Source organism: Barbus barbus (assembly GCF_936440315.1).
Source record: "Barbus barbus genome assembly, chromosome: 21".
Lineage (NCBI taxonomy): Eukaryota > Metazoa > Chordata > Actinopteri > Cypriniformes > Cyprinidae > Barbus > Barbus barbus.
Window position 1 is genome coordinate 15,893,169 of NC_136749.1, and position 13,930 is coordinate 15,907,098.

General features: G+C 35.5%; 1 protein-coding gene across 1 annotated transcript; it reads left to right on the top strand.

Annotated features, from left to right (window-relative positions):
* The first annotated feature begins 890 nt into the window (after positions 1-890).
* On the top strand, positions 891-13,293 carry LOC306887094 (NF-kappa-B inhibitor delta-like). Its single transcript, XM_079444592.1, has 12 exons — positions 891-1,024; positions 4,453-4,589; positions 4,676-4,706; positions 4,812-5,035; positions 5,144-5,376; positions 7,254-7,359; positions 7,458-7,604; positions 7,677-7,728; positions 7,814-7,983; positions 8,803-8,919; positions 11,487-11,651; positions 11,809-13,293. Exons 1-12 carry the CDS (start codon positions 1,009-1,011, stop codon positions 11,878-11,880), a joined length of 1,470 nt encoding a protein of 489 aa, XP_079300718.1. The 5' UTR covers positions 891-1,008; the 3' UTR covers positions 11,881-13,293.
* Positions 13,294-13,930: the final 637 nt, after the last annotated feature.

The window sequence follows — 13,930 nt, forward strand, 5'->3', positions numbered from 1 at the left end:
AAGAGTGCTTTTCTCATTACACACCAAATAACTGTAAGACCACAACAAAGTGAACAGCAGTCGAGCTTAGGCATTTAAATTTCTCCACTTTTTTGCCGCTGGGAGAAAATGAGTGGGTGGAGGTTGAGGTGGAGGAGGAGGAGGAGGAGCAGGAAGAAACAGAAGAGACAGTTTTGGTGTTGTGGTGAGAATGGAAGAAATGGACAAAATGGTTAACATATCTGAGGCAAATTAGCAGATCAAAGATTTTGTGTGGGGAAAAGGAAGTGTAGATGATAGTCTTCAACTACACAGAAAAAAACTAACTCTACACTGAAATACTGTCTATATTAATACAAATTATTTTATTAAATATATTGAACAACAATTACTTAAATACGCTTTTTCTATGATGAGGTTGAAATGGTGAGGTTATTTTCTAATCCTGTATCAGTCATTTTGATTTTTACAAAAAATAATTAAGAAAATATTTTAGTTTACATAGCCCATATTTAATATATTATAAGATTTAAAATTATAACTGACAGCTAACCATTATTAGGTTATCATTATAGCCTATATTAAAGGTGCTTGGAAAATATTTTAGTAGCCTACAATAATTATTTTTCAAAAATGCATGAAATCAAACCAAAAACATGAAACAAAGATGCATGACATTTTCAAAAACAAATGCGTAAGATTTCTACTTGTCATCGTCGCAGACATCCTTATTTGTCACTGACCAGATATGCAAAGAAAAGAGAGAGAGAGAGAGAGAGAGAGAGAGAGAGAGAGAGAGAGAGAGATCCTTCCTGTTTGACAGTGCATCTCTATTGGGCGGAGCTACAAAAAAGGGCTGGCAGAATACAACGTGCTCTGTGTATACATAGTGGAACGTGCCGGAATCAGTTAATAACAGGCAGTGACTCGAGGAGTTGACATTTATCAGAGGCTGCTCTGCGACTGACATCATTCATTTCACCTGGCGTGGGAGAGCCGAGAAATAAAGACAGCAAAAGGGACTCTGACATGCACTTTCAGAAATGTAAGTAATAAGACCTTTTTGTTTATTAACAGAATTTATACAGCACAAAGTGATGGGGAATATAAGTTGGCTTTATGAAATGGTTTAGAAAAAAGACAAAAATAGCCGACTATTTCAGGAAAAAGGTACAAAAGCTGTCATTAGTACAGGCTACTATTATATAGCCTACCATTCAGGTACTGATATGTACACTTGAGATACAACCTTTCAGGTACTAACATGCTCTTTTCAGGGGTAAATAAGGTACAAATGTGTGTTTTTTTTTTTTCAAAGATACCGACCCAATGACAGCTTTTGGATCGTGTGTGTGTGTGTGTGAGAGAGAGAGAGAGAATATAAGACAAGAGACAGGTGCCAGTGCTCGGGTTAGCCTATATTAAGACCTCTATAATAAATTGACAGCTAAGCGTTTAATAACTAATCTAACTAAATACACAAAGACTATTAAATACAAGTATTTTGCTACGAACAACATATGGTATACTACCTTTATATTTTGCTGTTTACATGTTTTTTTATGACGTCAGTTCAGTGATGTATGACCGTTTAAAAATAGACAACTCATTTGAATTAAGGATCCCCCGACAACATAGAATTGTCTACTTCATTTTTTTTACAGCTATTTGGACAAACCCCTTGATAAATTACTCCTCCCTGTTCGACTTTCATTTCCCGTTTTTATTGGGTGTGGGTCTCATTTTTACAGAGAAAAGCTTGTGAAAATGATAGCCTAAAGAAAATATAGCCTAAATGTCATGCGGAATATGCCAAGTGTCTAGGAATAAAGTGCAACCTATGTTTTCTCTCTTTTTTTCACGAGTTAAATTTACTGTCTATAGTCAGATAGCGGAGCGAGAGCCACGGAATCCCCATTGCACCCACGCGCGTGACTCACTGGCCAGGGATTTCCCTCTTTGAAATTATACGACAGGGGTGCGAGGGTATCCCAGTCGCTAATGCCCACTCTTTCGGACATTTTAAGCATGAAAATCAATCTTGTGTAAACTAGTGTCATGTGACCTTTAAACGTGTTGTGAGTGATAATAGAAGCATTGTTATTAGATAGTCTTGAAGAATATGAATAAGCTGTCAGGTGTTTACATCAATAACGTTTGGTGGTAGTAACCCATTTTCAAAGTCTCTCAAACATCTATTTAACTTTTTTCATTTTACTTTTAATTCAAATACAATTAGAACAAAAAAAATGTCAAAACTAGGCTAATAATTCTAAAAATGTGTGTTAGTCACATCTCAGTTGTAGAAACTGTAGGTCTATACTGTGTGAGCTTTGTGGGTCTGATAGAGGTACACTGGACAGCGTCCTGTGTGTGGATGTAAATGCTTCATATTTTTACAACTACTGTAACCTCAGATGAGTAATGGTCATGTACAACAATTATTTCACCCCTGCAGCTCATTTCTAATTGAACTCATTGTGTTAAACCTCACTGGTCTCTCCTACACAAAATAAATAAATCTAAATCATTTAAATACACATTGAGACATTTTGGTATAACTTTCTGAATTTGTGTCTTTAAAGACATTATAGCCATTGTTTTAACTCCAGATTTTTTCTTAATCTTTCATAAATATAGAACTTTATTGTCCATTGTATATAAATACAGGGTTGAGCAGTAGCCCATCTTTTCTCTTAACTTTGAGTCAGCTTAAAAAAGTAAGAGCCCGAGAAGTGGAGTAATTAAAATAAACTGGAATGGAGAACAAACAAGAGAGATAAGGAAAGGAATGATCCTCTCAAGGTTATCCCCAGTGGAATTTCCATCTTCCTCTTTTGAATCCCCTTCACCATAAGAATTACTTAATGTTTTGCTGAAACCAGTCACTTTTCCTCTAAAGGGATACCTTGCAGAATGAAACACAAGTAGTTCTTCTGTCTGAGCTATAAATAAACTGAAACAATATTATTGTAGTTATACTGTATACAAAACTATTATCAGACCATGGACATACCCATAAAAGATATTAAAATAACTTCAAAGTGTTTCTCTCACACTGCAGTGTTTGTAAGAAATATCTGTGCGTGAAGCAGTAATTCGATAAATATCTACATTAGATTATTTATTTGTTCCTGGTGGCTGGATGAAGTATTGCAATTTAGTTGTGGCCTATGCAGCTGATTTCAGCTCATTCTGCCACTCGATGAAATGCCAGACAAGCATAAAATCTGACTCTGAATCAGTATCTAAGCATCTGTTCATACACCTCTGATGGGGCCCCTGTAAAGGACATACGTCACTGACGCAGGAAGAACATGTGGTTTGCCACGAAGAGCGTAACGGAGAAAAGGAAATAGTTACAGAGAGTGTGTTGTGAGAACCGTCTCCATAGACGCAGGGTTTCTGATGAAGAAGACAGGTAGACGTAACCTCACCACCTCTTTTCCAAATGGAATACCTTCCTCACGGGTGAGAGGATGAGCATTACGCTCCTTCGGTGGAAATTTGGTTCTTATCTCACGTTTGGGGTCAAGATTTTGAAGAAACTTTCCTTCCTTCTGCTCTAGCATACGTAACTGATGCCCACTGGAAACCTCCGATATTTGCATTCTTGTCTTTTTCAGTTTCTTTTGGTGACTAACACAAAGAAAATACATTGTAAGTCATACCAGCACCTGTTATTAAAAACGGCCCTGGGGAAATCACATTACTGGAGAAATCAATCAGATTTACTTGAAAACAACAACAATAAATGTGTATCCAGCAAGATATACTGAATATGGTTATATGATTAATCTTTTCCTCGACTTGATTGTTTGTTTAAAAAAAATCTTTTTAAATCAAAGGCATTAAAACAAATGGTTTTATTATAAATGTCAGATTTGCAGATCTAAAATATCCTACTAATAATAAATATTTCGTACCATTTATTTGGACAAGATTGTCACTACTTCTAAATTCCAGTAAGTTTCACTATTATATTATTGGAATATAAATTACGCATTTATTTATTTATTGAGATTTTTAAAAATATCATATCATAAAAATACATAATATTTTTGATAATATTTAAAATACTGATAAATCAACAATAACCGTGTAGATAAGATATTTACTACTGTTCAAAAGTTTGGTCACCAAGGCCACATTTATTTGATCAAAAAAATTATAATAATATATATATATGCTCAAGAAAGATTTATTATTAATATCAATGTTGGAAACTGTTGTCCAGCTTTTTTTTTTTGCTTTTTTTTTTTGAAACCATGATACATTTTTTTTCAGAATGAAACAAAGTTTTGAACAGAAAGTTCAAAAGAACAACATCTATCTTTACTTTCAAATTTCATCTATTCAATATGTCATTGCAGATGCATTAAGCTTTTGAATGGTGGAGGCTATTTATCGTATAACATCATTTAAACAGAAACAAATCATAAATATAACAGCGGTTTATTCCTGTGTCCACAGCACCGAAGGAAAAGGCGTGTTACCCTCTGCCCACAGTGAAGAAACTCCTGGAGCAGAAGAGAAAGAGAGAGACCTCCTCAGCACCTCCCTCCTGCTCTGCAGCATCTTACACTGCTGGTGGTGCTGCATCTGTCCCAGTGAGTCAAACTATTATATTTCTAAGCATAAATATCTTAAGGCTGATACAAATTACTTTAATCATCCTCCAAAATGTTTCCAACAGGTATTGGCATCAGGACAATCTCCCACAGCCGGTGAGTCCGACCATCTCCGCTAAATGAGGGGTTTGCTTATAAAATGAGACTCCAGTGACATTTAGATTTTCTTTTACATCTAAAAATTATACCTTTTCTTTGCAGGAGCCAGTGCAAGCTACACAGACATGGGAGCAGTCAGATATGACCGATGGGAAGTTCCCAGCATTCATCAGGCATATTCCTCGCTACAGCAGTGCAGCCCATTCCCGTTCATGCCTAGTTCCTCCGCTGCACAAAACTTTACTCAGACTGGACAGACGCTTGCCACTGGCTACAGCCCTCAGCAGATGCAAGACTGCCAGGATGCCCAGACAACACAGCAATATGTAAGAGCTCTATATGTATTTCAGGCAGCATGATTATTGAAGGCTTACAAAATCAAAGGTTTGTCCATATTACGAATGAAAAAATCTATCTATTCTCTATTCTCACAGGCTATAACAGAGTGCCCTGTAACTGCAGCCGGGACTGATATGACTGGGACTGTACCCATTCAGACCTCCGACTTGTGCTGGCCATCTGAATCCAGAGCAGAGGATCACACAAGCCCATACCTTCTCCAAGAGTTCAGGCTCCAGATGGATATGGTGAAGCTGCAGGAGGCCAGAGTCTTCCTGCAGAACATGGATTACAGTAGAACCACCTGGCAGGATGATGATGGGGACACGTAAGTCATAAGATATTCAGAATATTGTTTAGGGTGGAGATTTACTACACTGGATGCTGTAAGCAGGTGTCATTTGGAAGAATGGTCTGTAGTTGTAGCTTTAAGCAGCCTAGGACTTACTTAAAATGAGTTCACTACTGTTCAAAAGTTTTGGGTCAATAGGACCTTTTTAAAATGGGACCACAAAACCAGTCTTAAGTCGTGGGGGTATATTTGTAGCAGTATCCAAAAAAACAAAGTATGGGTCAAAATTATCAAAAATCATTAAGATTACAGTTTATTTTAAATCATGGATGTTCCATGAAGATATTTTGTAAATTTCCTACCATAAATATATTAACTTAATTTTGGATTAGTAATATGCTTTGCTATGAACTTCATTTGGACAACTTTAAAGGTGATTTTCTCAGTATTTAGATTTTTTTGCACCCTCAGATTCCAGATATTCATATAGTTGTATCTCGGCCAAATATTGTCCTATCCTAACAAACCATACATCAATGGACAGCTTATTTATTCAGCTATCAGGTGATGTATAAATCCCAATTTAAAAAAAAAAATTACCTTTATGACTGGTTTTGTGGTCCAGGGTCACAAATGTTTTTGAAAATAAAATCTATTACGCTAACAAGGCCTCAAAAATACAGTAAAAACTGTAATTTTGTGGAATAATATTAGAATTTAAAATTAATCTTTGCTATTTTAATACATTTAAAAATGTAATTTATTCTTGATGCAAAGCTGAATTTTCAGCAGACATTACTTCAGAACATTATTGTTCAGAAATCATCTAATATGCTGATGTGGTTTCAGAATGATGAATATAAAGTTCAAAAGAACAGCATTTCTTTGAAATAAAAAGCATATGTTACATTGTAAAAGTCTGTCACTTTTGACCAATTGAAATTTATTGAAATTATTGTTTCAATTTTTTTTTTATTAATATTTTTTATATAAATCATTTATTTGTTTATCAAGAAAATGGGTCAGTAAGTTTTTTAGTAAGTTTATTAGTAAAATTAAGTAGTTTAGCATAAACTTTTAGTTTATTATTCTTAGAAAAACAGTGGTTCATTGCTTTTTCAAAAAATGTTGTCAAGGGTTGTGCGACATGGTGTGATTGCCCAAAAACTGAATAATATTTCTGAATTAATTATTTCTTAAAGTTCCATAATTATTTTTTCTATTTTTTAAAATAATTAATATATGTACACCCAAATGTATTTAAATTATTTTTAAAAATGTTACTTTTTACCCTTTAGAAGCATTACATTTCAACTTTTTACTGAAAATTATTTTTTAAAAAGTCTAATTTTTCAGTGTGACAGTCTTATACACGCTTAAAAATAAAGGTGCTTCATGATGCCATAGAAGAACCTTTTTTGTCTAAATGGTTCCATAAAGAACCTTTAACATCTGAAGAACCTTTCTGTTTTACAGAAGCTTCTTTGTGGCGAAAAAAGGTTCTTCAGATTATAAAAATGTAAAAAAGAGATGGTTCTTTAAAGAACCTCTAACTAAATGGTTCTTTGTGGAACCAAAAATGGTTCTTCTATGGCACTGCTGTGAAGACCCTTTTAAACACCTTTATTTTAGTATATGTAATTGACCCAAATAACATTTGCAGTCTTATTTAGATTTGCGTTAAAATAGCCATAAATCTTACTGTGTTTCTGGAAATCGTTCAGTTAATGCATTCCGCATATTACCACATAAGGTGTTTTACCAGAGGGTCCACCAAGGTCTTGTGCGTTTCTTAACTAATGAAACCACAGTGTAAGCGTAAATCCTATGGAAAAGTGACTGAAAACAGCAAAGTTGTAAGACATCTCTGCACTGTAAATGAAAACTGAAACTCTATTTTTACTCTCTTTTAGCATTCTACATATATACACCGCAAAAGGCCTGAGGGAATATGCTTTTGCTGCTGCGGAGAAACTTAGTGAACTGGGGAAGTTGGACTCTAAAGAACATAAGGGCAAGGTGAATATCAGGACAAAATACTGTTAAATCTAATTCAAATGTACCAGGGATTTTTTTTATTAATGCACTCATTGACTATCTGTTCTCTTGAATCCCAGACTGCTTTGCTGGTGGCTGTAACTGCCAATCAGCCAGATATAGTCCAGGATCTACTCTCTCTAGGTGCGGACATCAGCATCTGTGACGTCAACGGTCAAACTGCACTTCATCTGGCTGCCACCTATGGTTTCCCTCGTGTCATGCAGGTGAGAGACCGCCCCATTTGCAATCCAATCAAAATCAAAAAAGCATGCTTCTAAACTACTATGATTTAATAGGTTATTCTCTATGCTGGACTGCGAGTGGACCTGGAGGCTCGTAATTTTGAAGGTATAAACCTTTACATAGTGCTCCATAAGCATCACAGTTACAGTAACTTCTGAGGAGACAATAATATATGGCCTGGTATCTTTAGGTCTGACTCCTCTGCATTGTGCAGTGATCTCTCACTGTGCCACGATAAAGGCTATAAATGCCTCCTCATCCTCAACATGGTTAGCTGATGGCAGTCTACAGACTCAAGCGGAAGATAAACTGATGTGTTTGCAGCTTCTTATTGATGCTGGAGCTTCAGTTCTCAGCCAGGTACTCCGTTTTATGGCCTTTTAATATTTTAGATTTTCAGTACAGTTTAATCTCAATGATGATAAGGTAATGTGTTAATTATTGCTAAAGGACCCCTTGGTGTATAGACAGATGGTGCAGGGACACTCATTAAATGATTTTATTATAAAACTGAGTGTTGCATTAAGCCTGGCCCATAATAACATCAGTACAAGGCCATATTAAAGCCAATAAAATAATCATTATTGATTTACAGAGATGTAAAGTTTAGGGTTTGTCTCTTATGCTCACCAAGGCTGCATTATTTGATCAAACATACAGTAAAAACAGTAATTTTGTGAATTTTTATTACAATTTAAAATAAACTGTTTTCTATTTTAATATCAATCCTATGATAGCAAGCTGAATTTCACAGCACTTCATTTTTTCAGGATTATTTAAAGAAGAGGAAGTTCAAAAGAACAGTGTTTATTTGAAATAGAAATCTTTTGTAGGGTTTTAACATTTATTGCCAATTTATTGGCACTGTTGATCATTAATGCGTAATTGCTGAATAGAAGTATACATCTTACTGTCCCCAAGTTAGAAACACACAAATCACGGATATTGACGTTTCTAAATTACGGTAACGATTTCTGTCGTATAGGAAAAGAAACAATATATTTCCCAAATGTTCCTTTCTGACTGACAGACAGGCAAACAATTGATTTTGTCATTGTTCCATACAGAGCGGTTTCGTTTTGAGACTGCCGCAAAAGGAGGAAATCTCATTCATGCCACACTTGCTTTGATGTAGCTTCAGTCTCACTTTGTTGACTAGTATACCTTTGTCTTTTTCAGGAAATCAAAAGCAACAAGACAGTTCTTCACCTGGCAGTGAAGGAGGGGAATATCCAACTTGTGCGCTTCCTCCTCAGCCTCCAACTCTCTAATATGCAGGCGTTCATCAACATGAAAGTGAGACACATGATGACGATATTGCATTGCATCATATACATACAAAATCATACTCAAGTAATAACACACTTGCCTCATGCCGCAAGTAATTGCAGCTGTTGTGAAATTTTGACCAACAGCACTATTGTGGGTGTGAACAAGAAGTTAATGTTGAGTGACTTACATAGATACAATAGTATAGTTTCAAATAAAGCCAAAGCTAATTTAACTGCTGCTTGTATCCATTCTAGCAACATGCGGTAATGAAATTTTGTTACTCAGTGACTCGTTATTTATAAACAAATCTTTTAACTGAATGAATCATTGGTTGACTCATTTGTAAAGACAGTCACCTGTTTTCATGAATCTGAGTTTTTAACAAATTGGTTGCATGAACAACTGATTCACTCATAAATCTGTTTCATTCTCAACTGGTGTTTTTGAACCAATTGGTTGAGCGAATGATTCAGTGAATGATTCACTTACAAAGGCAGCCACTTGTTTCATTCCAGAATGAATCAGAGTTTTTTAACGAATTGGTTGAGTGAACGACCTAATGATTCACTCATAAACAGAGTTATCTTTTGCATTCCGGAATGTATCAGTGTTTTTGAATGTATTGGTTGAGTGAAGAATTCAGACTCGTTCATAGGACAGACCCTTATTTCATTCCTGAATGCATCAGAGTTTTTTTTTTTTTTTAATGAGAGCAAACAACCCAGTGACTTACTCATACGTTCAGTTGAGTAAACGATTAATTTACTTACTCATAAAGACCATCACTTGTTTTTTTGCTAAAAAAGAATCATTGTGTTTGAAAAAATCTATTTAAAGGGATAGTTCATAACAAAATTAAAATTCTGTCATTAATTACTCAGCCTTATGTCAATCCAAACCCGTAAGACCTTTGTTCATCTTCGGAGCACAAACAGATATTTTTGATGAAATTCGAGAGCTTCCTGACCCAGCATAGACAGCAAGGGATCTACCATGTTCAAGGCCCAGAAATATAATAAGGACATCGATAAATTAGTCCATGTGACATCAGTGGCTCAACCGTAATGTTATGAACTACAATAATACTTTTTTGTACACTTTCTTCATCTTCTGTTCACACATTCGTCATGGTACTCTCTGAACCCACGTCGCAGACTGACATGGAAGAGAGGAATTTGGTGAATAAAGTTATTTTTGTATTCTTTTTGCACAAAAACTATTCTCATAGCTTCATAACATTACGGTTGAGCCACTGATGTCACATGGCTTTTTTTAGCAATGTCCTTGCTAGCTTTCTGGGCCTTGAACACGGTAGTTGCATTTCTGTCTATGCAGGGATTTCATCAAAAAGAGAAATGTACTCAGCTGATTTCAACATAATAATAATTAGTTTTTTAAACAGCAAATCAGAATATTAGAATGATTTCTGAAGGATCATGTGTAAGGTCCACAAATTGGCCCAAGGAAGGTATCCAATGGTGGATGAAGGTTTCCTGCGTGTTCGGTCTTTTCAGCGAGCAAAGTTATTAAATTTAGGTTAAAATCAAATCTGACTCCATTTAATTATGACCTGGAAAATAGGTTGAAATGCAAATTGGTTGTTTGTCTGTTTCTAATTAGTATTCTTCTAACATTTGACTATTCAAGTTAACTCTTTACTTTATATTTTCTCGTTCATTAGGAATCTATGTCGCTCAGGGTGCCTCACATCGGCCGTTTTATGTGGGCCCCACGGTCACAAACCCTCCAGTCTGATCATTAGTCAGAGGTTATGACTAACTATTTAATAGACCACCCCATACTTGTCATGTTTTAAATAGTGGTTCTGTTTAGCCCCCTACAGTCACCTGTGTAACAACTTAGTTAAAGCTCAAACAATAATCAGAGGTTATGCTAGTACTATTTGTCTAGCCCCCGATAGTTATATAACTACGTACAACATAACTAAAGCTGAGACAATAGTCAGCGGTTATGCTAGTACTATGAAATATGGTAATATTTCAATAGTATTTTTATCTAGCCCCCATAGTTAATGCAACTGCATAACAACTTAACTAAAGTCAAGCAGTTAGTCAGAAATCTAGAAACTCACCTCATGAGGATGGGTGAAGGGAATTAAAAATAAACAAATGGACAGAAGGGAAGGAGGTTTCCTGCACCTCCACTCTGTGGGGTGTCTCGAAGATGCCTGTGTATGTTTGTATTGTCTGTTTATCAGTAGATCAAAGTATCTGAGGTTCTTTCATTCTTACACGTGACTGGAGTAATGATGCTGAAAATTCAGCTTTGAAATCGCAGGAATTACATTTTCAAATATATAAAATTGGAAACTTCTTTTAAATAGTGAAAATATTTCAAAACTTTTTTTCTGTACTTTGGATCAAATAAATTCAGGCATTTTGAGCAGAAGAGACTTTATTAAAAAACATTAAAAATCTTACTGTTCAAAAACTTGCCATCAAATACTGTGTAACCTGAAGAAAGTGTCATTGAAAAATAGGCATGGCTAATATACAGAACTTCAGGACATCTAAATTAAAAACAGACAACAGTGTGGACATGATTATCTGTAAATGTGTGTCTCCACTCAGGCTCACGGACACACTGCTCTGCACATGGCCGCGGGGCTGCATGGAAGCCCCTTTCAGGAGGAACTGATCCGGCTGCTGCTGAGTCGTGGTGCTGATCCCAGCATCCGCAACCTGGAGAACGACCAACCCGCTCATTTGCTGCAGAGCGGAGACAAAGGAGACAGAGTGAGAGGTTTTCTTTATTAACAACCATTCTGCCTGTTGTGGGACGTGCCATGCAAAAACATTCTGTTGTACAGTTTCTACTATTTTTTTTAACAGCATAGAACGAGATTAAACACGTGCTGACACACCATTTTCCCTCTCTCGCTCTCTCCCTCAGCTCAAGCTCATCTTGAAGAAGAAAAGTGCCTCATCTAGGCGGCGGTTTACATCCTTACAGGACCAAGAGTGACCAGGACTGATTTTTAGTCCCAGCGTATCCCACCTTCTCCAGTAGAGATACAGTCATCTGGATCAAATAATAGTATGCATGAAACTTTAATCTTGATCATTTTGCTAACTGTTCACCATCAACATGTGAATGAAAAAACATTTTAAAAGATTTCAGATCAGAGAGCTTTAAAAAATAACCCAAAAAAACGTAATCTCTGGAGAAGAATGGGTTGATCTTCAGTATCCTTTTATGAGGATTTTCACATATTGCATCATTTTTAGTATGACAGTGTATTTTTGAAGGATCTTTCATTGATTCTGTACCATAAAGCTGCTTCCCAGTTTATTTAAAGATGAACGCGAGTTTCAGTATGTTCATGAATAGGGATTTCAATGAAATCGTCATGAGGACTGTCAGTACCAGTTGAGTTTCCACCTTCAATTATAAACCATATTGGTTTGCTTTTTTGAACTCACTGTATCAGTGGGATATTCTTTATTTCTTTTGAAAGGTATTTATATCGCTTTTGGTTGGTGTATGTTGCAATATTATTCTCCGTGCTCATGTTCATGTTACTTTCACTCAGGGTGAAGATCAGTTATTTCATTGTTTGATATGAATGACATCAGTTCTCTATGTAATGCACTTTTCTCAGCAGCACACTTGATATGATAGTTGTCCTTACAGGAGATGTGTCATCAGCCATGTATGTGAAAGTGTTATTTTGATGAGTCATATATGAGGGGGTGAAATGTCAGGGGGTTCTGAGGTAAGAAGGTAGTTTTATCATCAAGACCTACCAGAATCAAGATCAATCATTAATATGATTATATATAACAATGTTATTTCAGTGGAATAGAATGAAGGAAATGGTTTTCTATGTGGGGATAGTGTCCATCTTGTATCAAGATTTCAGATGTCGAGGATGTTGTTGAGTCAGTGATGTGCATGATTCATTGTGTTGAAGTACCCAGAGTCCCTCTGGAAATTCAAATGAGGGAAAACACACGCTAATGTCACTTTCTTGTAAAACAAAGAGAGGTACCTGGATTTATGAGAATTGGTTTGAAAGCAAAGTGCAAACTGCCTTCTAAGGAATTAATTTATCAAACTTTGCTCATGTTTTAACAAATATCACAAACCATCTGACAAAACCAAACTCTGTGAGTAGCATTAAAATTTGCTTGTTTGTTTTTAATATTATGAAGTGTCATCTTTAATAAACCACATTTATAATTATTCAGGTATTTCTGCAAATCATTAATGTTTTATTAATATGTTTGTGTGTTTTGCATTATATGTCAAATGACCAAGCCAAATTAAAGCTAAATAAGACCAAGAACAAACCTCTGTAACTCAGGATCTTTTATTGAGCCAAATGTCTTTGGCACATGACTAACATTTGGATGATTAATAAAAACACCTTTTCTTACTAACCGTATTGAGCCCTTCATTATGACTGCTGTGGATATTTAGTCATACTCAATTACTTCATTTCAAGGCGAAAAAAAAAAAAAAAACTTTCATGAAATGAATTGTAATGAATTCATAAGCATTCCTCCATGCTGGTCAAACAGATGTGCAGTGGCTCATTATTCTCTGAAATATATATGGATGCTTTCTTATTAATACATGAGGCATTAATACATTCAGTTGTACATTCAGTACATTCGGTTAGGGACTAAAGTATTACTTTCTAAAAAAAAGTATTTTTTTACAGGAATACAGTAGTCAAAATATTCATGCTGTTACAATGGACATAAGATCATGTGTACCTCCAAGGAAGGGTTGCATTAGCCACTCGTGAAGTTTGACTTAAATTGAGATGTAAAGTTGGCCTAGTAACTACTAGTTCGTTTGTTTTTGACTGCACCATTAGTTCTTAAGGCAAGACTTTCCTATAGTTTCTAAGCCCTCTGTAAAGTAACGTCTGACTTTATTGATCCAAATGACTAATCTGTAAACAGAAAAACCATGCATTTCAGTTAATCTTGTTATGATTGACGTCAAAACTGTTAATGGTAATAAGTTAAATTGCTACTGAAATATGACACTTTCAAAAGTATTT

What these genes read in the sequence shown, in the direction of transcription:
- LOC306887094 (XM_079444592.1), top strand. An exon ending in CAGGATGATGATGGGGACAC is followed by an intron (nt 5,377 to 7,253) that starts GTAAGTCATAAG and finishes ACTCTCTTTTAG; the next exon opens with CATTCTACATATATACACCG. An exon ending in GAGCTTCAGTTCTCAGCCAG is followed by an intron (nt 7,984 to 8,802) that starts GTACTCCGTTTT and finishes TGTCTTTTTCAG; the next exon opens with GAAATCAAAAGCAACAAGAC.